Source organism: Schistocerca cancellata, chromosome 3, assembly GCF_023864275.1.
Source record: "Schistocerca cancellata isolate TAMUIC-IGC-003103 chromosome 3, iqSchCanc2.1, whole genome shotgun sequence".
Classification (NCBI taxonomy): domain Eukaryota; kingdom Metazoa; phylum Arthropoda; class Insecta; order Orthoptera; family Acrididae; genus Schistocerca; species Schistocerca cancellata.
This window is the reverse complement of record NC_064628.1, coordinates 804,211,900-804,239,136: the sequence shown is the minus strand read 5'-3', so window position 1 is coordinate 804,239,136 and position 27,237 is coordinate 804,211,900. Positions and strand designations below refer to the sequence as shown.

Sequence of the window (27,237 nt, the reverse complement as noted above, 5' to 3'; positions counted from 1 at the left end):
TGGGGGAAGAGAGAGGAGGGTAGAGGAAAAATCCAACGATACATGGATGTGCCAGCCATCCTGAAAACCCATTAAAATTGTTGCCTTGAAATTTTAGGGAACAAGTCAGATATTACAAAAAACTTAAATTTTCTTTAAAACACTAGGGAGAGAATTATGTGAGTAGTACAGTGGTACTTCTAGGAATTCAGAAGGGAAGGGAAATGATGTATTAGGTGCGTGAAAGTTATATTTATGGTAATTTGTGAAAAAAGTGGTACCTATAGGTATTTATTTTCAATTAACACAAAATAAATGGATTCATAGCATGCTTTCATTATGCCTACAATGAAGAGCAACAATGCATTGTTTCTTTTCTCTCACTATGCTGCTGCCTCACTTTCATCACTATTATCAATATTTTCTGGGTCAGATAACACATCATCATCATCATCATCATCATCATCTTCATTCTCACTAGTCCACAACATGCCCTTAGAACTGTCAACGGCACAAGAAATTCCAGTTTTCCACTTTTTTGTAACAATATCGACACTAATTTTCTGCCATGATCAGATTATCCACTTGCACATTGTCAGCATTTATGGCTTCCTTATCTTGCCTGTGCCTCCTGGAGTTAGCTGATGAGATCCCACTGCCATCCATTCTCAATACTGGCGTCTTAAGATGTTCTTTGAAAGGTTTGTTGACAATGACATCTAAAGGTTGAAGAATGGACATTAAACCTCCAGGGATGATGACAAGATGTGACTTCATCTGTTTCATTTTCTCCTTTACAGCTTACACAAGGTGATCCCAGAAACAGTTTAGGACAGGAATGGACTTCTTTTGTAATAATGCCCCTGGTCGTCTCCCCTAGACACTCTCCAACCAATTCACCATCAAATCTGCTGTCATCCAGCCCTTTTCTTGCACTCATAAGTGAATTACATGTGGGGTAATCTCCTTTGGTAATGTCTTCCTTTTAAAGATGGCATATGGTGGAAGTTTATTACCATCTGCTGTAATGCACATCATCATTGTGCATCTTAGTTTCTCCACTCCAATTGTCTTCACAAGGACACTTTTTGAACCAGTTGGAGCAACAGCGGTGTTAAACAGCATATAAAAAAACACTGGCATTTGGTCAGTGTTACCAACCTGGGAGAGCAAATAGTCATATTGCTGTCACACTTGTATTATGTAATGATGGAACTTGATTACCTTATCTGTGTAGTTTTGGGGTAAACGCTGGCACAAAGATGTTCTCCTTTGTAGACTGAGATTTTGTCATCTCATAAAACAAATCACCCAACCAATGCTTGCTTTAAAATCCTTTCTGTCAATGTTGAGCATGGCAGCTATGCTGTCAGCTTTGTTCTGAATCATTTCGTAAGAGACAGCCCAACCATCATTCCGAAGTTCACTGACATGTGCAATTATATCATTATCAGTTTTGGGATATTTCCCTGTTTTAGGCCCATGGAAAGATTTGGAGCTTGGCTTTGAAGCCATGCGTTTATTTTTTGTCTCTGCCAATACCGTATTGAATTAGGATCAATGGAGAAACGTCTTCATGCAGCTTTTATTCCACCTGTATCAGCGTAAGATAACACATGTAATTTAAATCTTGCCATGTAGTTTGAATATTTCAACACTATGATGACTTGCAATAAACTGACCTAGAAATATGTCTGCAACTTTTCTTTTCAAATTTATGGAAATATTTTTTATGTCAAGTATCACTGCGTCCACTGTTAAGTCATTTGAAGGCCACTCCAGTAAGAATGAACCAAGAGAGAGGATTATGTGTGACAATACTAATTTTTTAATGATGAAAAATCGTTGGGAAAGGGAATATATGAGAGAGGAGCTTATGTGATAAAATATGGTAATACAATTAGCAGGTTCAAATGGATATAAGGTTCAGTAGTTATTCAGTACTTATGCAGACAGATCTTGCTCAAGAGGATTAGTGTGAAGAACATCACACTGTTCTTCGGACTGAATACTACTACTACTACTACTACTACTACTACTACTACTACTAATGCTGCTACTACTACTAATGCTGCTACTACTACTGCATCAGCGTAAATTAAGTACTTTCCATTTGTTACCAATGAGTGAGATGTAGGACACTCAACAATCTTTAATGCAGATTGTTTTCAACATGATAACGATGAAAATATTTCAACAAAACAACAGTAACATTAAACAAATGTAATATTTAAAGAAGTGTTCATCAGAGTCTATAAATAATGATAAACTGATATGAACACTATCCATTATTGTTCTATGTACTAACTGTAAAAACTCTCATAATCTTTTAATGGCAAATATTATTAGCTTGAGTCTATATTAGTTCCTTAATTCATTAACAGTGAAAAGCAACACAGAATCCAATTTCATAAATTCACAGTTCTTACTAATTTTCAAATTTGATCATGTGACAACAGTTTCTGCTTTCTCCAGCATGCTATGAGGTTCACCAACCATACTATTACATACAATAGTGAAATATAGCATATAAGGAGGACTCACCAACGCACGATCTCTTTGGTATAAGAGTTGTCAGAACATCTTGAAACTGTGCACCACCTGCCGGACTTGCGTTAGAGGCTCCTGGTAGCATGTTAGGATTTAAAACCAACGAACCTCCTCTTTGAACAAGCTCAATTTCTAAATTTGTCCTTGCTACAGAATTAACAAAAAGAAACAGACTTTCTGGTGTAGTAGAATGACTCTTTTGTTTAAATTTGTGATGTGTGCTATTTGTCATGTCTTCCATAGACTTTCCCATAGCTTCCATAATATTTGAAGATTTCTAAAGAAAGAAGGAGTGTGCTTATTAAAATTTCATCTTAAAGAAAATAGAAGAAACAAATTATCATTACAGTACACATTTGAAAATTAGGGACAGCTTATGTTTAGCACTATCAGATAAATTTCACAACAATATCATTAACTCTCAACAAATAACACACATTATTGGAAGGGGGGCATAATTTTTCATTTATGTCAACTTTATAAATACAAGGAAATTAAATAAAGAAATCTTAGACAAAAATACATGGTGAATCTCTCTCTCTTTTTTCTGGACTTGGGTAAGCATTTCACGCGGAAATCTGCAACACCGCACAAGGAAACATTTTCCATGTCAAAGGTCAGTACCAGTTCAAAACTAACAAATTGTTTGCTTATCAATATCCAACTCCTTTCACAGTTATATGGCTGTCTCTACAATTATGCATCATTATTAACCGAAATTTGCTTCACGGTATTATCTTCATTATAGATGACAGACTCTAGTACAAAGATGACATTTCTACACATGTCAAACAATACTAGTTATGAAAGATTTCGAAAGAGCCACTTCCTCATCCTCTCAAACCCAGAACCTCTCACAGAAGAACCACAAAAGTGCCCCACTTGTGACAGGATACTTTCCGGGACTGGATCAGATTCTGAATGTGGCTCTCCAGCAGGGATACGACTTCCTCAAATCCTGCCCTGAAATGAGATCCATCCTTCATGAAATCCTCCCCACTCCACCAAGAGTGTCTTTCCGCCGTCCACCTAACCTTCGTAACCTCTTAGTTCATCCCTATGAAATCCCCAAACCACCTTCCCTACCCTCTGGCTCCTACTCTTGTAACCGCCCCCGGTGTAAAACCTGTCCCATGCACCCTCCCACCACCACCTACTCCAGTCCTGTAACCCGGAAGGTGTACACAATCAAAGGCAGAGCCACGTGTGAAAGCACCCACGTGATCTACCAACTGACCTGCCTACACTGTGATGCATTCTATGTGGGAATGACCAGCAACAAACTGTCCATTCGCATGAATGGACACAGGCAGACAGTGTTTGTTGGTAATGAGGATCACCCTGTGGCTAAACATGCCTTGGTGCACGACCAGCACATCTTGGCGCAGTGTTACACCGTCCGGGTTATCTGGATACTTCCTACTAACACCAACCTATCCGAACTCCGGAGATGGGAACTTGCTCTTCAATATATCATCTCTTCCCGTTATCCACCAGGCCTCAATCTCCGCTAATTTCAAATTTCCGCCACTCATATCTCACCTGTCATTCATCAACATCTTTGCCTCTGCACTTCTGCCTCGACTGACATCTCTGCCCAAACTCTTTGTCTTTAAATATGTCTGCTTGTGTCTGTATACGTGTGGATGGATATGTGTGTGTGCGCGAGTGTATACCCGTCCTTTTTTCCCCCTAAGGTAAGTCTTTCCGCTCCCGGGACTGGAATGACTCCTTACCCTCTCCCTTAAAACCCACAACCTTTCGTCTTTCCCTCTCCTTCCCTCTTTCCTGATGAGGCAACAGTTTGTTGCGAAAGCTTGAATTTTGTGTGTATGTTTGTGTTCGTTTGTGTGTCTGTCAACCTGCCAGCACTTTCATTTGGTAAGTCACATCATCTTTGTTTTTAGGAATACTAGTTATGAGGTAGTCTCAGCATGGTTTACTGCATTATATTTTTAGATTTCCAGCAGAATTGAAGATTTCACTTTTGTGTATAATATTTTTGTGACCTGCATAAGTGTCATCTTCAAGTGAAGAACACAAGTAGGTCAGTAATCAAAATATTGTGAACAAAAGTGGCATCATTAACTCAGCTGGAAACCCAGAGACATCTAATCAAAACAAGTTAAGTTATGTAACATTTGAAAACATGTTATCAAAAATGATTTTCAAATCTACTTCAAATATCAAAATATATTATTAATAATACATACTAAATTGATTGGCTGAATATCCTTCAAAAAGACAGTAAGTTCTGCCACTGACACCAAAAGACTAGAAGGTCGTGACCGCACAATTGCTGAACATTCTCCCAACTGCGGTGAAAGAGGCAGCACTGAATTAGCTAACTGTCGACACAGTGGACACCAATATTCACCTCTGCAAAAAATAATAAATTCTGTATTTTTAAAATGAACATAAGCAAGTTATAAAGAAAAAAAGAAGAAGTTATGTATAATTATCTGAAAACACACACACACACACACACACACACACACACACACACACACACACGTACGTGCCTGGTTAATGATCAAGTCTACAGGCTAGTGCCTGCTTAGGAAGGTTTCAAGTACACTGGCAGAGGTTATGCTCATCATGGTAAATCAGCCATCCATAGCCAAGAAGACAACAGTGGAGACTTTTGTTGTGGAAGGGATGGGAGGTATAGATGTAGAGCTCAACATCTGCAAGAAAATAGCTCACTGGGCCAAAGGAGCTCAGGTGAAACAGATAAAAGAGAAAGTATTACAGATCTGGAAGAGTGAAGTCTTTGTCCTATGTCTGGAACACTAATGTATCACCAATGATTGGTTTAGAAGTTTTGGTTGCAGGTAAGGTTTCCTTTAAGTGGCCCATAAACAAGTTGGCAGATGAGGGTGCCATATGAGGGCAGCATGAGTCTCTTGTTTAGGAAATATAAAGTTGACTATACAGACTGAAACAAATCTCTCTGGCACATAATTTTTACTCAATGCTTGAATGACAAAACACATTAAAAATGCTCAAACAATTTTTTTTCCATTTCCCACAACAAATTTTAGATGGTAGAATGAACACCAGTTTACCTGTCTACTGCAAGACTTTGTTGCCGCTGCTGGTTGCGTAAAGATTGTAGATATGATTTCAGGCAGTCGAGATGTAGATGGTGGCCGCAAGTCTGGATATGGACACCACCATCCCAGCCTATATTTACAGATAACTGCCACGAACTCTGTAAAAGAGGTACTGAATCAGACTTTGTACATAAAATACACATTTGCTTCAAATTTCATACATACAATATCACTTACTTTAACTTTCCCTTCCACTTGGAGGTGGAAAAAGGGAAACAATAGGTGAGGAAGCAGTGAGCAGGAGAGAGAGAGAGAGAGAGAGAGAGAGAGAGAGAGAGAGAGAGAGAGAGAGAGAGAGAGGGGGGGGGGGGTGTAGAATGTATGCAACTACTGAATACAAGTAACTTCAGCTTTAAGGTACTTTAATATATAAGTTGTTGTCATGGTCTTCAGTCTGAAGATTAGTTTGATGCAACTCTCCATGCTAGTCTATCATGTGCAGGCCTTTTCATTTAAGCACAACTCCTGCAACCTGCATCAATTTGAACTTGCTTACCGCATTCAAGTCTTGGTCTCCCTTTACAATTTTTATCTCCCATATTTCCTTCCATTAACAAATTTGACAATTCCTTGATGCCTCATGATGCGTATTATGAACTGATACCTTCCTTTACTCAAGCTTTCTTTTTTCCCCTAATCTGATTTAATACTCCCTCATTTATTATTCAATATACCCATATAATCTTCAGCAGTCTTATGTAGCACCATATTTCAACAGATTCTATTCTCTTCTTGTCTGAATAGTTTACCATTCATGTTTCACTTCCAAACAAGGCTACACTCTTCAGAAATACCTTCAAAAAAGACTTCTAAACATTTAAATTCATATTTAATGTTAACAAATATCCCTTTTCTTCAGAAATGCTTTTCGTGATACTTTCCATCTGTATTTTAAATCCTAGAGTGTGACAGAGAGAGTGTCTCTCCCTGCTTCTGTTTAATCTGGTTCTGGATAGAGCAGCGAGAAAGGTAATAAGCCTGGAGACAAGAACTCAGCTGGGTAGAAGGATCAATACCCAGGTCTAAGCAGAAGATGCAGTTTTAATAGCACAGAATGCACAGGCTCTGTTTCAGATATGAAGAGTGTTAATGGAAGTGGCAATGAGAGCAGGCTTGAATGTGAATATGGATATGACCAAATACATCACAGTGAGCAGAGAGAATGATAACAGACCTTTATATGTAGATGGCAAATCTTTAAATGGGCAAAAGAGTTCACATATCTTGGGGCAGATGGAGGAGGCTGGGGAGGCCAAAGACAGACTCAAGTTTGTACAGCCAACCTAATAAGTAACAAGTAAGTACATACTTTATACTGTTCTTCCTTAGTTATCTCTGACAGGATCACAATGTCACTTGCAAACTAACAGGTTATTTCTTATCCCTGAGATTTGTTTCCCTTCCAAAATTTCTCTTGGGTTTCCTTCACAGCTTGCTCAATTTACAGACTGATTAACATTGGTGATAAGTGACAATCCTGCCTCATTCCCATCTCAATTGTGGCTTCCATTTCTTATCCTTCAACTCTTACCACGGCAGTGCTACAAACATTTAAAAATTAGAAGCCTGATTTAGGTCTTTAAATGCTATATTTCAGACGTTTTCTGACCCCAAATAAAGAAGATATATTAACTGACCCTATATTTATTTTAATTTTCATACTAAAATTAATCCGAACTATGATTTTCAATGAAGGAAACTACTTCAGTCTCAATGTCACCCACACTTCCAATGAATGTGACTGAGGAATCTGCAGTTGATGATCCCCCTGCCACATCCACCTCTACTACTGACTGCCATCTTCTGCATACTTCTATTTCCGCTTCATAAAAAATGAAAAGCATCATAATCCTCCGCCCTTCCATGTGATGGCAGCTCACACAACTTGCTGATGACCAATTTTTCTAAAATAGATAACAAATCCTGTTATCACTGTGGGATCGGAAAATGAGAGACTAATCCCCCCCCCCCTTCAACACTGCCATTGGTGCGAAGCAATGCGGCATTTTTTGATATGGAGTCACGCTTCTGTTTAATATTTGGTAACTGTGACTCTTGAAAACTCCAGAGGCGAGCGAGAGCGATTCCATTTTGTAAAGGAACACATGTAAAGACAACATGTAACACTACAGACAGAGCAAAAGTTAACACAAGAGATGCGTAGCGGCAATTGGTGGCAGCAGGCCAGGGACAATGTTTCTTTAATTTGTACCAACACAGTCATGGGACACTGTTTTTATGATGCCAACATCTTGCAAATATCAGTAGGTCCTGTACCAGCTGTGAAAAATGTTGCAGAACATGTTTCAAACTCAGTGCAAACATTACTTTGGAAGTCATTTGTAGACAGCTTTACCGTGTACTCAGGAAGGAAATCATTAAAATCTATAAAACATTTTAGTAGCCTATGATTAGCAAATTATGAACAGCACCTTTTTTGATTTTTTGTAAAACATCAGGTTGTGAAATGTCTATTTTCATTATTTTTTAGTAACTTCCCTTAACTCTTTATGAAGACAATAAAGCTATAACAATTACAGACAAACTGTAATAGCTGGCAGCCACGAGTTTATAACCAATAAATTATGGTCAGATACAAGTATTCAAACACAACTATGTGTAACCAAGTTTCATTCAAATGTATAACTCTGCCATTCCTAAACACAGATCACATCAAATAACAGCACATTGTCTCTCTCTGTTTTGAAATAACTACACAAAGCCAGAGTGTACTACTCAGAAATTAGTGATTTGAAATATTACATTTTTGCCTATCTAAAAATAGTTGGGATGCTTACACAGTCAAATTGTGCATTCAGATCTTCAACACGACGATCAAATTCACTGCCAAGGAAGTTGTCATCCCTTCGCAAGCTCTGCCTTTCCTCATCACATGTGGGGAAGAAAGCTGGTTCCGCACTTCGTCGTTTATGTGCCAGGACACTGCTTGCCTAAAACATTTTGGCTTATTATTAAAAAATAATGGATTACACTACATATTAACACTTGAGCTCAGGTAACAATGAATGAAATGCTACAGAATATGTAATTACTGAAAATTATAATTAGAGTAGATATTAAAATTTTTGACACTGCATTTGACCAGTGCTATTTTATCATCTGTATTCTTGGTTCTCCTTTTGTTTGCCGGCCTCTCATTTAACGTATTCATCTTTATGTTTAGCACTATTCACACTCAAAAACTTTAGCTTGTCATGTACACTTTTTTTTTAATCATTTATTCCTGTCTCATGAAATTAATGTAGTCTATGCTACAAAAGTGCGTGATTACACATTAAAGTGGACCTCCTCACGAGCAGATAGCATTTACATCCCATACCTTCAGAGTGCATTACTCTTAATCTACAACACTTAGGATGTTGCTATTTTATGCCACATTGCATCACATTTGCAGTGGTATAAACTGTATTACTTATCTGTAATGGTTTAATTTCTAAAACAATTTGTTTACATGATGGATTTTTGCTTCACATTTAGTTTTCAATACCACTATCTGGGACATCATGCATCTACTATCACTCAAACTAAGTCAGATTTCTCTCTGTAGAATGATGATGTGCCTCACATTATATAGTGCGGAGTATACTACAAATCATTATTAATGGCCATTAAAAATAATGATTATGCATAAGAATTTTTTAAAAACTCCTCACTCATATCTCAAATTATAAAAAATGAGACATAAAATAATTCTATGAATGTTGAGAGGAGCCCGACACAGTTTGAGTGATATTAGACACACAATGTCTCAGATAATAGTACTGAAAAATAAATGTGTCTTCAAAACTGAGATCGTAAAAAAATTGCTGTTCTCAGCAGCCAGAGACAGTGGCCGTGTGTGTGTGTGTGTGTGTGTGTGTGTGTGTGTGTGTGTGTTTGTGTGTGTTGTGGAAGAAGGCCTTTTGGCTGAAAGCTAACTTGCTTAACAGTCTTTTTGTTGGGCCTATCCGCAATCCGCAACGAAACATCTTTGATTATGGTGAGTAGCAATCTATCCTTTCTATAATATTGTCAAATATAATGTATACTAACACTTAGCGTAATGTCAAACAGTGTTGGTGTTAAGCAATATCGTCATGAGTGTTATACATGAAGAGTAATGAACTCTTAAAGTTGTTGTTGTTGTTGTTGTTGTTGTTGTTGTTGTTGTTGTTGTCTTCAGTCCTGAGGCTGGTTTGATGCAGCTCTCCATGCTACTCTATCCTGTGCAAGCTTCTTCATCTCCCAGTACCTACTGCAGCCTACATCCTTCTGAATCTGCTTGGTGTATTCATCTCTTGGTCTCCCTCTATGATTTTTACCCTCTACGCTGCCCTCCAATACTAAATTGGTGATCCCTTGATGCCTCAGAACATGTCCTACCAACCGATCCCTTCTTCTAGTCAAGTTGTGCCACGAACTCCTCTTCTCCCCAGTTCTATTCAATACCTCCTCATTAGTTATGTGATCTACCCATCTAATCTTCAGTATTCTTCTGTAGCACCACATTTCGAAAGCTTCTATTCTCTTCTTGTCTAAACTATTTATCGTCCACATTTCACTTCCATACATGGCTACACTCAATACAAATACTTTCAGAAACGACTTCCTGACACTTAAATCAATACTCAATGTTAACAAATTTCTCTTCTTCAGAAACACTTTCCTTCCCATTGCCAGTCTACATTTTATATCCTCTCTACTTCGACCATCATCAGTTATTTTGCTCCCCAAATAGCAAAACTCCTTTACTACTTTAAGTGTCTCATTTCCTAATCTAATCCCCTCAGCATCACCTGACTTGTCTAAACTATTTATCGTCCACGTTTCCGGACACATTCCATTATCCTCGTTTTGCTTTTGTTGATGTCCATCTTATATCCTCCTTCCAAGACACTATCCATTCCGTTCAACTGCTCTTCCAAGTCCTTTGCTGTCTCTGACAGAATTACAATGTCACTGGCGAACTTCAAAGTTTTTATTTCTTCTCCATGGATTTTAATACCTACTTCGAATTTTTCTTTTGTTTCCTTCACTGCTTGCTCAATATACAGATTGAATAGCATCGGGGAGAGGCTACAACCCTGTCTCACTCCCTTCCCAACCACTGCTTCCCTTTCATGCCCCTCAACTCTTGTAACTGCCATTTGGTTTCTATACAAATTGTAAATAGCCTTTCGCTCCCTGTATTTTACCCCTGTCACTTTTAGAATTTGAAAGAGAGCATTCAAAAGCTTTCTCTAAGTCTACAAATGCTAGAAACGTAGGTTGGCCTTTCCTTAATCTAGCTTGTAAGATAAGTCGTAGGGTCAGTATTGCTTCACGTGTTCCAATATTTCTACGGAATCCAAATTGATCTTCCCCTTCGTCGGCTTCTAGTAGTTTTTCCATTCGTCTGTAAAGAATTCGCGTTAGTATTTTGCAGCCGTGACTTATTAAACTGATAGTTCGGTAATTTTCACATCTGCCAAGACCTGCTTTCTTTGGGATTGGAATTATTATATTCTTCTTGAAGTCTGATGGCATTTCACCTGTCTCATACATCTTGCTCACCAGATGGTAGAGTTTTGTCAGGACTGGCTCTCCCAAGGCCTAACATGGAAAGTAAGCGTTTCCGGACACATGTCCACATAACATATTTTCTTTCTTTGTCTGTGAGGAATGTTTTCTGAAAGTTTGGCCGTACCTTTTTGTAACACCCAGTATACATATTTAGGGTCACTAGCACTACATGTAACATTTTCATCCAACTAATTTTATTCAAAACTCTGAAGCACATTTCATTCCTTACAAACTTCCTTTGAAGTGAATCACACCAAGATACGTAGATAGCCATGCACATCCATTGCCACCATCTTACATACCTGCACTAGCACAACCTGGCCCATTGGTTTTTCTTCAGTGCTGGGTGATGTTTGGTTGCAAATAACACAGTCATATTCTTTTTTGCTTGTTGTAAGCGTTGTAGATTCTTCCTCATTCCAATCCATTCCCGAAGCTCCCTCATCTGAATGGAACAAAACAAAACAATTGATGCAGCAAAATTTAGAGAGGTCCTACAAAAGTTTAGTTAATAAAAACTAGAAGAATTCAACGTGAAACAATTTTATTCAGCGTCTATAACAACAGAAAATATTGAAAAATACAAAATATTGTCCCAAGTGCTGAAAACAATTGTACTTCTCATACACAACTGAGTTACCTATGAATAACAGCAACCTTATGCTCAATTTTATTCATATAGAAACTTTCTATTTTACTACCCATACCTATTATTACTAAGGTTCAGTTAACAGTACTCAAATTTTTTGTCCATATATTTCTTCAGAAACAATATTCAGCACAATGTAAATATTTCTAAAAGATGCTGTATAATTATTCTCATCCTATCTCAACTTCAGTCCACTTACTCAGAGAACATTTACTTTGTTCCGATGGTTAAAATGCACTTATTTAACTAGTGCTTCACTCTGTTCAAGCATCTCTGATCGGTGGCCATCCCACAAATATGAATATGATTGATGTGATTATTAACTCAATAACCTACTTTCTTTGGACCCAAAGACCATACAGATCTATAAATTTGAACCTGACTAATACTGCCAACTACATAAATTAGCCCTCAGATTAATCCTGCAACAACTAGTTTTTATCACATAGAATGAGTCCTGACATCTAGAAAAACTGTTTTTTCACCAACTTCTTCTCTATCTCATGTGGGATCTGAATTCAGTTTCAATTCATGGCTTCAAATTTTAGACCTGTTATCTGAAAGCTCTAAACAGGTCTTATATTTTCAACAAGCCTGGTGATCTACAATGTTTTGTATTATGTATATAATAATAAGTTATGTTAATAGTAACCACTGGTAACATTAATGTAGAAATAAAACAGAATACTGAAAACAATAATCAATTAAAAATAACATAAAATAAAATAAATTAATCCAAGTTCCAAGTGAGTAATTTCCAGCTCATATTACTTGATATGCTACTGGCAGTCTCAGAATAACTTAAAGTTTGTAGACTAACTACAAGTATCTACTTCTACACCTTTAGTTGCTACACTATTCTGTATTGCCCACACTGGTACATGCATACCTCAGCAATCCTTAAGTCTATGCATATCTGTGTGGCTAGCCATAGCATTCATTCATTCTTTCTTTTTTAAAATGTCATTCATATGTACCTATCATTATCTATAATGGAGGAAACAATTCTTGTGACCTGTTGATGTTATTTTGATATTCAGAGTGTCCACTTGATCTTACAGATAAAGTTAAGCAGTTGCCTTTTAGATACTCGATGTGAAATGATATTAACTGCAGTCCACTAGTTTTGGTCACTTACAACTGCTTGCAGATCGCAGTCTAGTTGTCTTCTCCATATTCACAGAATGGTGTGATGCTACATCCCACTTGATGCAAATATTTGGGTGATGCACCCACATACTGGCAGTGGAGCCCACAATGGCCTGCCCCATTTGCCAAATTGCAGTTGCCTTCATAGAAACTTCTCCCAGTGTATTCTTTTAATTTCCTGAAGCAATGTTTTGTAGTGCATCTTAACTGTCCTGTATTAATGAAGCCTTGCAGTGCGCTCCATTTGCCCTGAAGTACATTAACACGCTGCTATTCTTGACCTTACTTTTCTGCTCAGCATAGAAAATTCTGGGCTCCAAGAGATTGTAGCCAGACTGTTTACCTTTTTCTTAGGAATTTAAATGCCCTGTACTCTTTGCAACAGTTCAGTTAGTAACTGTGCACTGAATTCTATATGTTCTAGAAGCAATTCCATTAGAAATGCTGAAATATAGGTAACAAAGCCATTCCAGTGTATTTTCCCGATTTCTAAATCTTCAATTGTGTGTGAAATCTTATGAGACTTAACTGCTAAGGTCATCAGTCCCTAAGCTTACACACTACTTAGACTAAATTATCCTAAGGACAAACACACACACCCATGCCCGAGGGAGGACTCTAACCTCCGCCGGGACCAGCCACACAGTCCATGACTGCACCGCCTTAGACCGCTCAGCTAATCCCGCACGGCCCTGATTTCTAACCCAAAAATGTTTTCCTCCGTTTGTGACCCTCTATTGTGGCCACTTTCCCCTTCAATGACAACTGCATTATGGTCATGGATGTTACGTACTTGAGCACTTGCCAACTGTTTATCTCAGGAGCTGCCATGCAGTTTGCTAAAGTGACATCGTATGTTGGTGGCTTCAGCTGCTCGTCCTTTGAATGTATTCGGCTGGCCTTCTAGATTTAAAACATTGAGGTCCAGTTCCTGTATTATGTCCTCTAGTATCTCACTTCATTTGTTCGTTTGCCTACTGTGCCACAGAGAGGATTTTGCATTTAAATCTGTTGCACCAAGGTGACATGCACCTCGTCTGTATACATCCACTACCCTCAGTTTATCTACGTATGTGCTTATTACTAGGGACAGGAAAAAATCATTTTATTTTGTGGCCAAAGTCAGTGTTATTTCTTGCCAAATTCGATTTTATTTTTAGTAAAATTTGGTGTTATTTTTGTAATGTTACTTGTTATTTTTGCCAAATTATTTGAAACTTTTGCCAAATTTGGTGTTACTTTTTGTTACATTCAGTGTAATTTTTTGTCAAATTCAGTGTTTTTGACAAAGTGTGTTTTTTTTGGAAAATCAGAGTAATTTTTTGCCAAATTTGTTGATATTTTTTGTTTTGCATATTTATTACCCTTTTTTATGAATTTGCTGTGATTTTTTGCCAATTTGGTACTTTTTTGCCCACTTTGGTGTTATTTATTTTTGCCAAATTCTGTGGTGTTCTTCGTTGTCATTTACTGCCAAATTCAGTGTCTTTTTTTTTTTGTAAAATTTGATGTTTTTTTCAAAATTTTGTGCTTTTGCAACAGATCTGATTTTTTCGTGATGATTTTTTTTACCAAATTTGATGGTATTTTCGTCGCCACATCAAGTTTGTTATTTCAAAATTATACACATCCTCAGCTTTAAGGAGAGTTGAAGACAAAATGCAGTTGTAATATTCAGTAGCTGTTAGTCATGACTGTTAGTAAACTGCCATCCTCAGAATTATAACGTTTTTATATGGCAAAATTACAAATTTTGCAATATCTCTTAAAAATCAGTGAGTTTGCATTACTTCACTAAAAGATAATTTTGCATTATTTTTCACATTATCATTTTCACCAAATCTTCGTGTCCCTACTTATTACAAACTACTACTATACAGCAGTATCAGAAGTCAGGTATACAAGCTCACTTGCAACTTATGTCCAAGCTTCTACTTTGGACAAACCAGTAGAAGCTTCACAACAAAATTTAAAGAACACACAGAAGCAATCCATCTTAACAACCTGAATAAATCCAGCTTTGCCTCTCATCGTGCCCAACACAATCATTCTGCAAACAACACAGAACAAAATCTCCAAATACTACATTTTGCCAACAAAGGCACTATACTTGGCCTTCTTGCAGAAATTGAAATATTTATTTACACAAATATAGCACCTGACTACTTACTCAACGACCAAACTGAACTGAGAAACAAAATTTTCCTTCAGAACTTTGAAGATTTACTAGTTCAAAACAAGTATCCAGTCAACCAACCCTACAGCACCTTGCCACCCCCACCACCACCACCCCCAATCCCTCACCTTACATCCTAACTACACTGGTGTCAATGTAAATATGCTACCACAGAATAAAACCTGTGCTATGTTTCTAAATGGTAATGCCCTCTACTGTCAAAATAAATCAGTACTCTTATACATGTTACTTCTAGCTGGAACAAACAGAATCTGCCTTTACCAATATTTCACATCACATTATGCAAGAACAAAAATAAGTCAACAGTTCACTTTAACGTTTGTTCTTGGTTTTAGATATAAACTGTATGGTCATACAAACAGCTTTAGTCCATTACAAACACTGTAACTTTTATACGTATTACCTTATCTAAAATAAATATAATCCATTCTTACCAATATTACAGATTATATTAACCTAAGAACAGAAATAAGTTTTTTGATTTGTTATTATTTAAATTTTAAACTTAAATATAAGATCATGGTCATACAAATGGCTGTCTCTCATTGTAAATATGATAACTCTGTATTATTGACTCTTGGGCATACATGTTAATGTCAGTCTTGATTAAAATATATGCTATAAATTGACTATGTTGTTGTGGTCTTCAGTCCTGAGACTGGTTTGATACAGCTCTCCATGCTACTCTATCCTGTGCAAGCTTCTTCATCTCCCAGTAACTACTGCAACCTATATCCTTCTGAATCTGCTTAGTGTATTCATCTCTTGGTCTCCCTCTACGATTTTTACCCTCCACGCTGCTCTCCAATACTAAATTGGTGATCCCTTGATGCCTCAGAACATGTCCTACCAACGGATCCCTTCTTCTAGTCGAGTTGTGCCACAGACTTCTCTTCTCCCCAACCCTACTCAATACCTCCTCATTAGTTATGTGATCTACCCATCTAATCTTCAGCATTCTTCTGTAGCACCACATTTCAAAAGCTTCTATTCTCTTCTTGTCCAAACTATTTATCATCCATGTTTCACTTCCATGCATGGCTACACTCCATACAAATACTTTCAGAAACGACTTCCTGGCGCTTAAATCTATACTCGATGTTAACAAATTTCTCTTCTTCAGAAACACTTTCCTTGCTATTGCCAGTCTACATTTTATATCCTCTCTACTTCGACCATCATCAGTTATTGTGCTCCCTAAATAGCAAAACTCCTTTACTCCTTTAAGTGTCTCATTTCCTAATCTAATTCCCTCAGCATCACCTGACTTAATTCGACTACATTCCATTATCCTTGTTTTGCTTTTGTTGATGTCCATCTTATATCCTCCTTTCAAGACACTATCCATTCTGTTCAACTGCTCTTCCAAGTCCTTTGCTGTCTCTGACAGAACTACAATGTCATCGGCGAACCTCATAGTTTTTATTTCTTCTCCATGGATTTTAATACCTACTCCAAATTTTTCTTTTGTTACCTTTACTGTTTGCTCAATATACAGATTGAATAACATCGGAGAGAGGCTACAACTCTGTCTCACTCCCTTCCCAACCACTGCTTCCCTTTCATGTCCCTCGACTCTCATAACTGCCATCTGGTTTCTGTGCACATTGTAAATAGCCTTTCGCTCCCTGTATTTTACCCCTGCCACCTTCAGAATTTGAAAGAGAGTATTCCAGTCAACATTGTCAAAAGCTTTCTCTAAGTCTACAAATGCTAGAAACGTAGGTTTGCCTTTCCTTAATCTAGCTTGTAAGATAAGTCGTATGGTCAGTATTGCCTCACGTGTTCCAATATTTCTACGGTTTCTACTAATTTTTCCATTCGTCTGTAAAGAATTCGCGTTAGTATTTTGCAGCTGTGACTTATTAAACTGATAGTTCGGTAATTTTCACATCTGTCAACACCTGCTTTCTTTGGGATTATTATATTCTTCTTGAAGTCTGAGGGTATTTCGCCCGTCTCATACATCTTGCTCACCAGATGGTAGAGTTTAGTCAGGAATGCCTCTCCCAAGGCTGTCAGTAGTTCTAATGGAATGTTCTTCACTCCCGGGGCCTTGTTTCGACTCAGGTCTTTCAGTGCTCTGTCAAACTCTTCACGCAGTATCGTATCTCTCATTTCATCTTCATCTTCATCTTCATCTACATCCTTTACCATTTCCATAATATTGTCGTCACGTACATCGCCCTTGTATAGACCCTCTATATACTCCTTCCACCTTTCTGCTTTCCCTTCTTTGCTTAGAACTGGGTTTCCATCTTAGCTCTTAATATTCATACAAGTGGTTCTCTTTTCTCCAAAGGTCTCTTTAATTTTCCTGTAGGCAGTATCTATCTTACCCCTGGTGAGATAAGCCTCTACATCCTTACATTTGTCCTCTAGCCATCCCTGCTTAGCCATTTTGCACTTCCTGTTGATCTCATTTTTAGACGTTTGTATTCCTTTTTGCCTTCTTCATTTACTGCATTTTTATATTTTCTCCTTTCATCAATTAAGTTCAATATTTCTTCTGTTACCCAAGGATTTCTACCAGCCCTCATCATTTTACCTACTTTATCCTCTGCTGCCTTCACTACTTCATCCCTCAAAGCTATCCATTCTTCTTCTACTGTATTTCTTTCCCCCATTCCTGTCAATTGTTCCCTTACGCTCTCCCTGAAACTCTGTACAACCTCTGGTTCTTTCAGTTTATCCAGGTCCCATCTCCTTAAATTCCCACCTTTTTGCAGTTTCTTCAGTTTTAATCTACAGGTCATAACCAATAGATTGTGGTCAGAGTCCACATCTGTCCCTGGAAATGTCTTACAATTTAAAACCTGGTTCCTAAATCTCTGTTTTACCATTATATAATCTATCTGAAGCCTGTCAGTATCTCCAGGCTTCTTCCATGTATACAACCTCCTTTTATGATTCTTGAACCAAGTGTTAGCTATGATTAAGTTGTGCTCTGTGCAAAATTCTACCAGGCGGCTTCCTCTTTCTCTTCTTCCCCCCAATCCATATTCACCTACTACGTTTCCTTCTCTCCCTTTTCCTACTACCGAATTCCAGTCACCCATGACTATTAAATTTTTGTCTCCCTACACTATCTGAATAATTTCTTTTATTTCATCATACATTTCTTCAATTTCTTCATCGTCTGCAGAGCTAGTTGGCATATAAACTTGTACTACTGTAGTAGGCGTGGGCTTCGTGTCTATTTTGGCCACAATAATGCGTTCACTATGCTGTTTGTAGTAGCTTACCCGCACTCCTATTTTGTTATTCATTATTAAACCTACTCCTGCATTACCCCTATTTGATTTTGTATTTATAACCCTGTATTCGCCTGACCAAGTCTTGTTCCTCCTGCCACCGAACTTCACTAATTCCCACTATATATAACTTTAACCTATCCATTTCCCTCTTTAAATTTACTAACCTACCTGTCCAATTAAGGGATCTGACTATATTACACGTTAATATATGAACAGGAATAAGACATCATATCACTTGAAGTTTGTTCTTGTTGAACTCATTTATTTATTTATTTTATTCTGTACTTTTATGTTATCACCAGCCTGATTAAAATATTTGCCCTTATATTGCCTTTAATATATGAAAAAAAGAACAAATTACATCTCTGTTCAAAGTAGGCCTATGCCATATCTTTTTGTGAAGATCTTTATTACAAGCAACAATTGGACAACACATGCTGCCTGCTGGCAAATTTTCTGTCAAAGTGCGTGAAGTGATATACCAACTAACCATCAAAATGGAAGCAGACAGATGGACACTAACAAAGCCACCCATATTGTCGTAGTAAGTAAAAAACTAAATTTACACCTGTATCGTCAGATAAACAATAGTCATGGCAATATATTATAGTGTGTTCCTCCTCCTTGTCACAGAGTGAGCATCCAGTATTATGCTAAAAATAATGATGTAACCTAAAGAAACCATCTGAAGATGAACCTGAGAAGGTTCGAAAACTGGTTCATGGAATAAAACATAATTATTCAAAAAAGTGACTGGTTGCTGTTTTAGGTAACTTATTTACATTCAATTAACAGCCACAGGTTCTAAAATATCCGTAATGGATAAGCTTGATTAATTTTCATATATCAGTCATAGCCAGTTTATTTCACACAGCATTTATCTATAATATTTTTATCCTTAAATGTGTTTTGAGTGTGAACAAAGCACTTTGCACAGGGGAGGGCTGGGTGGAAGACAACACATCCATATGCTTTTACAAAATAAACATATAAAAGCTCAGTACTGAATGATTCATTTCTTCTCGTGAACGTCTGCCGAAGGAGATCATATAATGGTTTCAACTCTGTTCACAAATTATAATTATTTACTCTCAGAAGAATCCTGTTTTATGCCCCAGGTGCAGAATATGTAACAGATGTCTCTATAGGATGACCTACTCTGATAACATGTCTAAGAATAACCGGTAGAAAAACAGGATCCTCCAAACGACTTAACTGGACATTAACTTCTAAATTATTACAAACTTTGTCTGTGTGTAACTGAATATTTAGTGGGGCTCGAAATGATATAAAATTTTTTTTGTATTTGATAGAAAGACCTGACTGTTACTGAAATTCACTGTTTTGTGATTCTTATACTCATCGGTATTGCCACAATCACCACAGTCCACTTCACGCAGAGGTAGGATAGGATCTGCAGAAGATGTCAAAGCTGCAGGGGTGTCTGCTGCTACTGCAGGTGCAGTGTCACCATCACTACCATATTTATCATACGAGGTGCTATCCAACGTTTTCAGGATGGGTGCTGCCATCTGTTGAAAAACTTACCTCTGGACTAATGGTCACCATCACCCTCGAATTAGTTCCCATCTGCACGTACACACAGGTCCCAGCACTTCTGCCACTGGTCAAATGTTTTCTGGAAGTCCTGTTCTTTGAGGGTGTTCAGCACCACCAGCGATGCTTCTTGAATCCTCTCTAGAGTGTCGAACCGATGGCCTTTCAACTTGAATTTTAGTTTTTGAAATAGCGCGAAGTTGTAAGGTGCCAAATCTGGCAAGTACAGTGAGTGGGGTACAACTGCCATGTTGTTTTTTGCCAAAAAGGTCCTGGTGAGCAAGGACGTGTGACAGGGCACATTGTTGTGATGCAACAGCCAGTTCCCTTGACGCCAAGTTCGGGCTGTCGTCACCGCACGTTTTCATGGAGCCGTCGCAAAACGTCACAGTAGTATACGGAATTCACTGTTTGGTTGGGTAGGATGAAATCTTTGTGCACAATTCCCTTGGTATCAAAGGAAACAATGATCATGCTCTTCAATGTGAGCATCATCTTTGACGTCTGTACGGCCGGCCCTGAACCAAGTATGTCACTCAAACACACGCGTACGGCTCATGCTCTGTCTCCCAAACACTTGTTGAATCATTGCAAGGGTCTCCGTAGCACTTTTCCCAAGATTCACACAGAATTTGATACACATGCACTGTTCTGTTAGTGGATCCATCGTAAAACTGCCACACACCAAACACGGAGTATTACAGAAATCACTGTGGACATGCAATACTTCCTCCCAGCTGAATGCCACTCCGTACACTGACTCATCAGATATGCAGCTCTCACCACCTAACAGTGCAAAGATCTACTACTCCTACTTTCCAGATGGCAGCACCAGTCCCAAAAAGTTTGGATTCCATCTCGTACTATTTGGCAGGATCTCCATGTAGATTTGGCATCAGGTCTATCAGCTGACTAGATGGAAAGTTTCCCACTGCACGCATTGTGGCATCAGAAACATCACTTCTGCCAGCAGCCCCCACAACTTGAATTGATACAGGTGTTCCCCACATAGTCTCTCCCCAAACAAATTTTATGAAATTCATCTGGTGATGAAGGGTCTCCTAGACTTGAGCACAGGTCATTGTGAGTTACACTGCCTATGTTTAAGCTTCCTGAATATTCTGCTTCATTTGCACAAAATTTCTGTAGCTCAAATTCATTTATTATGCAACACAACTTTGTCTGGATTTTTACCCATTTAAGAAACAGTCTAATAAGTTCTTTACTGTTGCTGTCTCTAATATCTCCTGTGGTATCATGTCTATGGAATTCATGAAGTTAAAATGCTGCTTCTCAATAAAGTCTTTAGTGACTGTTGTTGGATTGTTGTCACAATGTGACACTCCTCTTCCAGGCAATATAATCCCACGTTGAAGACGTCAGGCTACGTCACAACGCCTGTTCTTGGCTACTATCAATGGGGTCTTGTGCTTCCATCTCCTGTGCAATGTGTCTTCTGTTACTTGATTTACACATATTTAATAATGAGTTGATCATATGTTTGTTTGTATTTTAGATGTATCCATAGTCTGTTCTAGTTATTCCGAGCTTTAACAGGTGTTTGAGTTGCAGGTGAGTCATATTTTCAGTTCCTGTTGCAACAAGGGATGCAGACACGTGTCTCACCGATTGTTGTGCATGCACTTTTCTGGTGGCCCTCTGCTCTACAGCGAGAGCATACTTGCTCCATACACTTACAGATTTCTTTGTGTGACCTCAGTTACAGCATTTATAACATTCTGGCATGTCCACGTAATCATTCATTCCTAGAGCATGGAAACTGATATACACCTTTTCTTTTTGCTGCAGAAACTTTTGAAAAGAGGAGTAATTTCCATTATGTGACTGACATAGGCTCTCTTTTGTGGTCGGATTCAGAATGTCAGTTGTATCTCTTCTTCAATTTCCTTCTTTTGCATGTGCTCAGACAAGTTAAGCTCAAATTTCTTTAAGAAGTTCATTCTTGTTCACTTCCTTGGGCACACTGCACACAATTAGCAGAGACCTCTTCCTGTTTGGTGGTTCACATTTAACACTGTGTATCTGATTTAGTTTTCCCTGAAGTTTTTGCACTAATCATCATTCTCTGTTTAGACTATGACAACACTACTGGCTGTCTGGATTGATTTGATCCTAATCTTGTCTGTCTTTGGATTTACTACATCAGAAAGTTTCTTCTTTATATCTTTGGCATCCTTGTTCTTGTTGGACCTAAGAAAGAGTTTTTTTTTTAATTTTTATCTTAGCTGTTGTACTTAGCTTGGGTTTTTGCGAGGCTGCGACAGCAGCATACGAAGAAATAGACTACTCACTTTTTCTGTCACCTTGAAGTTCTTCTGCTCTAGAAGCTCAACCAGCGGATTTCAGTGCTCACAAATCTGATTTAGAGGTTTCTTGAGGTAATCTTTCAGTCTTCTCTCACAGTTCTCGTAAATGACCAAGCAACCTGGACCAAAATGTGGCCAATTTGGACACTTTCTGGGTCAGTTCATTTGTTACGGCAGCAGAAACTTTCTTTGTCTCTTGGAGGAAATTGTTGATGTCATGGTAGAATTCCTCAGGTGATTCCACAACCATAACCAATGGTAGGTGAATATCCCGTGTTACATCGTACATTGGCACAGTTGTGGAGACTCTAGCATTCACTTGCTGTGACATGGCATTGTCTTCTGGCTTCAGTGTTTGCCACAAGGAAACACACTGTTTTTGGTGCCTGCCTCTAGAATTTTCTCAATAAGATGCTGCCGGCTGATATCCTCAGCAATGCACGTGACTGGCAGAAAAGATAGCTGGCGGCCAGCAGATCCTGACACAGTGCCAACGTGTCCTAGCTGCTGCTGCCGCTGTGCATAGCATTTGATGCAAAGTGGCTGTTGAAGTTGTGGAATGTGACAAATGCTCAACCATCAGCTGCTGCTTCACTTATATGGTGAGCGAAATCACCTCAAAATTTTATTGATGTTCTTTATGTAGTTCACGAAGTCTAAGAATCTAACTCATAAGGTATTGTACTACTAAATGCTTTAAGTTTATGGGACTTCAAATGCTGTCAGTCACTAACAATTTATTCTCGAAGAAAACGACACCTAAGTCAGGAGCCGTTTCACAGGGAAACCGTTGCGGCGGACATCTTATCTCTGATTCTGAATATGATGTTAGGTCTTATATACTCCCTGATATGGTCAATGTTTATGCTGGCAACTGTCATGCTGTGCATGGAGAGGAATAATGACGAGTTAATGCTGTAGAACAATTTGCGTGAAGTGCTCTTATAGCTCCACAATAGAATGCCCCCTCCTAAAGCGGTAGTGTTCTATCACCCACCCAACCTACACATCTTTGGCCATTCCTGTACCACTTCCACTATCATCCCCTTGCTAGGATCATATACCTGTGGAAGGCCCATCTACATCTATATAGCCACTCTGCAAATCACACGTGAGTGTCTGGTAGAGATTTCATCGAACTACCCTCACAATAACCGTCTGTTACTCCACACTCTAATAACGCACAGAAAAAATGAACACCAATTTCTTCTGTGCGAGCTCTGATTTTCCTTATTTTATTATAATTATCCATTTCTCCCTGTGTATATTGGCATCAACAAAATATTTTCATATTCAGAGGAGAAAGCTGGTGATTGAAATTTCGTGAGAAGACCCCGGCACAATGAGAAATGCCTCTATTTTAATTATGTCCACCCCAAATCCTGTATCACGATGCAATAACTGGCCAATCTACCCACCAAGCACCTCCTACTCCAGTCCTGTACAGGATTATCCTATCTCATCATGGGTGTGGCTACCTGTGAAAACAACCATGTCATTTACCAACTCTGCTGCAAACACTGCACAGCTCTTTATGTTGGATTGAATACCCACCAAGCTGTCCACCAGGATGAATGATCACCATCAAACTGTTACCAAGAACAAAATTTACCATCCAATGGCACAACATGCAACCGAACATAACATTCTCAATTTCAATGCCTGCTTCGCAACCTGGGCTATCTCGATCCTTTCCTCCACCACTAGCTTCTCAGAACTACTCAGATGGGAGTTATCCTTGCAACACATCTGTCGCTCCTGTAATCATCCTACCCTCAATCTGTGGTAACCCACTGGCCCCAAACTCTTAACCAAACAGTTTTCCCTTCCCCCATCCTGTCACCACCTCCAAATTTTCAAATTACCAAACAATTTCAGGCAGATTTTCTGATAAATTGCCTTTGGCTTTTCAGCTTAACTCTGCTTGACGAGTTTTCTGACCAGAAAACAATGCCAACAGGCAATTTGTAAACAAATGGCCAAGAAAGCCTCAATCTACAGGGAGAAGATTTGCAGACTGTACCAACACCTTGACCAACAACAGAAGAAGAAAGCATAATTGATGCCCTCTCGGCTTTCGGTCACATGCTGGGATGAAGGGGCCACATCAAAGTTTCTGAAATATAAGCATCTAATCATCACCGGTCTAGCACATCGTATCTCTGGCAGACTGGAATGAGCTTTTATTTGTGCGAACTCGTGTAACACAGAGATACTTGGCAATAAAAGATGAGGAACTTTTGGACATTTTCAATCTACTAAGTAGCAGCATCCATTGAGACAACTGGAATAAATCAACAACATCAGCATGCACAATGAACTCAACTGCTGACAAGGCCATATCCAACATGTCACACACAGTGGTCAACCTGAGTGAATGCCAACTGCCCAAAGAGGAGCAGTCTACATTCTTCAAAAAGGAGGTAATTTCATTGACATCCTGAGAAATATATCTCTGGAGGATATCACTGCTAATACCAAGGTGTTTATCTGACCCTTATTTGCGAAAGGGCTGGGGAAATACATACGTGACCTGTCCGGATACTGTGCCAAGCAAAACCACCTGCTTGCAACAAGAAGAAAGAAGAGTTACAAGCTATCACGAGTCTCAATGCCGACAAAAGTATATTAGAACTACCTGGCGATACGGGAAATATGACCATAATGAAGAATGAAAATTAGGGGTAGAAGACCTTGACCTATTAGATCTGATGACATACTGAAAATTAAGTGCAAATTTAATGCAGAATATAACATGGAAGATGATTTGTTTAAATAAGGTATCTTCTCTCTTGGCGGACATACAGAGGTTCAAATGGCTCTGAGCACTATGGGACTTAACTTCTGAGGTCATCAGTCCCCTAGAACTTAGAACTACTTAAACCTAACTAACCTAAGGACATCCATGCCCAAGGCAGGATTCGAACCTGCAACCGTAGTGGTCGCGTGGTTCCAGACTGTAGCGCCTAGAACTGCTCAGCCACCACGGCCGGCATACAGAGGCACCTGCACAACACAGATTACCTATAATTTTGGTTGTATGAATTATCAAAGACTCATTAATGATCCACTAAGACTGTTAGTGCTCTTCACCAACATATAAACTGGCAAACACTTGGCCTCTCTGCTCCACCTGGGAAAGACTGACTCATATGTAAAGGATTCGGGACACTCCATTGAGAAGCCAAAGAAACTGAAATTTGGACCAAACAACATCCCAGTCAGCTTTGATGTTGTTTCTTTGTTTACTTAAGTGCCACTCAATGATTTACTGAAGTATATCAGTTTCATCTGCCCCACAAAACATCACCTAGCTCTTTCATGCATGTCTCACCATGAGCTACTACAGGTGGAATGGAAACTTCTACGAACACTGGGAAGGAGTCGCCATGAGTAGTCCACTCAGTCCCGTGGTTACCTGCTTCTTCATGGGACACTTCAAAGCACAGGTGCTGAACTTGGGCACCTTGCAAACCTAAGGAGTGGTACAGATATATTAATGATACCTTTGTTGTATGGAACCACGGTGAAGAACAGCTCCGAGACTTCCAAGAACACCTGAACAACCTCCATGCCAACATAAAATTTACAATAGAGGTAGAGAAGGAGCAACAACTATCCTTTCTAAAAGTTCTGGTCATAAAGGATGGGGAAAACCTGAGACACAAGGTATATTGAAAACTGACACATACGGACCTATACCAGCACAAACTGTCAAATCACCACTTGAGCCAAAAAAGGAATTATTAATAAGCCCATAAAGTGAGTGAGATGTATATGTGAGCTGCAGCACCTCAGACATGAGATGCAACACCTAGAAAGGGATCCAAGTAGCAACGGATTCCCACTACTATATAATAAGTATCACAGAATCAAACACTCTGCAAAGTGAAACATTGGAAAAATAAATGTCACGTACAGACTTTCTTCCATACATTCCCAGAGTGATGGACAAAATTGACCACATATTGTGCAAACACCACATAAAGATTACACTGACAGAAAAAAACTGTAAGACCTAAAAATAATTCATTTAGAGTAAGGAAATTTTGGTAATACATCTGTCTAGGTAACATATTTAAATGATTAACATTGCAAGGTATCACAGGTTAATGGAAGTACCAGATAAGTCATTGCAAATGTGAACTGCTGGAACATTAATAGCTGGTAATCTTGAATGCAAGTATGCAGACATGCACACAGTCTGTTTTGTAGTTTCCAGATGTCAGTTTGTGCGATGGAGTGCAATACCTGTCATTCTTGGTTAGTCAATACAGGGACTGTTAATGCTCTTTGTGGATGATACTTGGAGTAGTTGTTTGATGATGTCCCATATGTGCTCAATTGGAGATAGACCTAGTGACTAACCACCAGACCGATGTACGAATGTTCAAATGTGTGTGAATTCCTAAAGGACCAAACTGCTGAGGTCATAGGTTGCAAGACTTACACACTACTTGAACCAACTTATGCTAAGAACAACACACACATCCATGCCTGAGGGAGGACTCAAACTCTGGCAGGAGGGGCCACATAATCCATGACACAGTGCCTCAAACCGCGCGGCCACTCTGCGCAGCAGACTGATGTACGAATTTGCAGTCAGGGTGTGTGGGATAATCATGAGAGCACTCCTGCTGTCATTCGAAATAGCACCCCTGACTATAACGCAAGTTGTAGATACAGTGTGTCTAGCATGCGGCCAGGTTGATTACAGGCCCTCAACTGGCCTTCTCCTAACCAACACAAAGCCCTCACTGGCACTGAGGCTTTCATCAGAAAACACAACAGACCTCCACTCTGCTCTCAGTGAGGTCTCGCTTGACACCACTGAAATTGCAACGGCAGTGGTTTGGGGTTAGTGGAATGCACGCTACCGGGCTACTGGCTCAGA

At 38.9% G+C, this 27,237-nt stretch overlaps 1 protein-coding gene across 2 annotated transcripts in view; it reads right to left on the bottom strand.

The window, feature by feature from the left end:
- LOC126175863 (E3 ubiquitin-protein ligase Ubr3) overlaps positions 1–27,237 on the bottom strand; it is a 281,912-nt gene that overhangs the window by 26,389 nt on the left and 228,286 nt on the right. For both annotated transcript variants that reach the window (XM_049922876.1, XM_049922877.1), the window contains 5 exons: positions 11,510–11,652; positions 8,444–8,596; positions 5,598–5,743; positions 4,743–4,908; positions 2,524–2,806 (listed from right to left, as the gene is read on the bottom strand). In XM_049922876.1, coding sequence (XP_049778833.1) covers positions 2,524–2,806; positions 4,743–4,908; positions 5,598–5,743; positions 8,444–8,596; positions 11,510–11,652 — 891 coding nt within the window. The remainder of the gene's footprint in view (positions 1–2,523; positions 2,807–4,742; positions 4,909–5,597; positions 5,744–8,443; positions 8,597–11,509; positions 11,653–27,237) is intronic.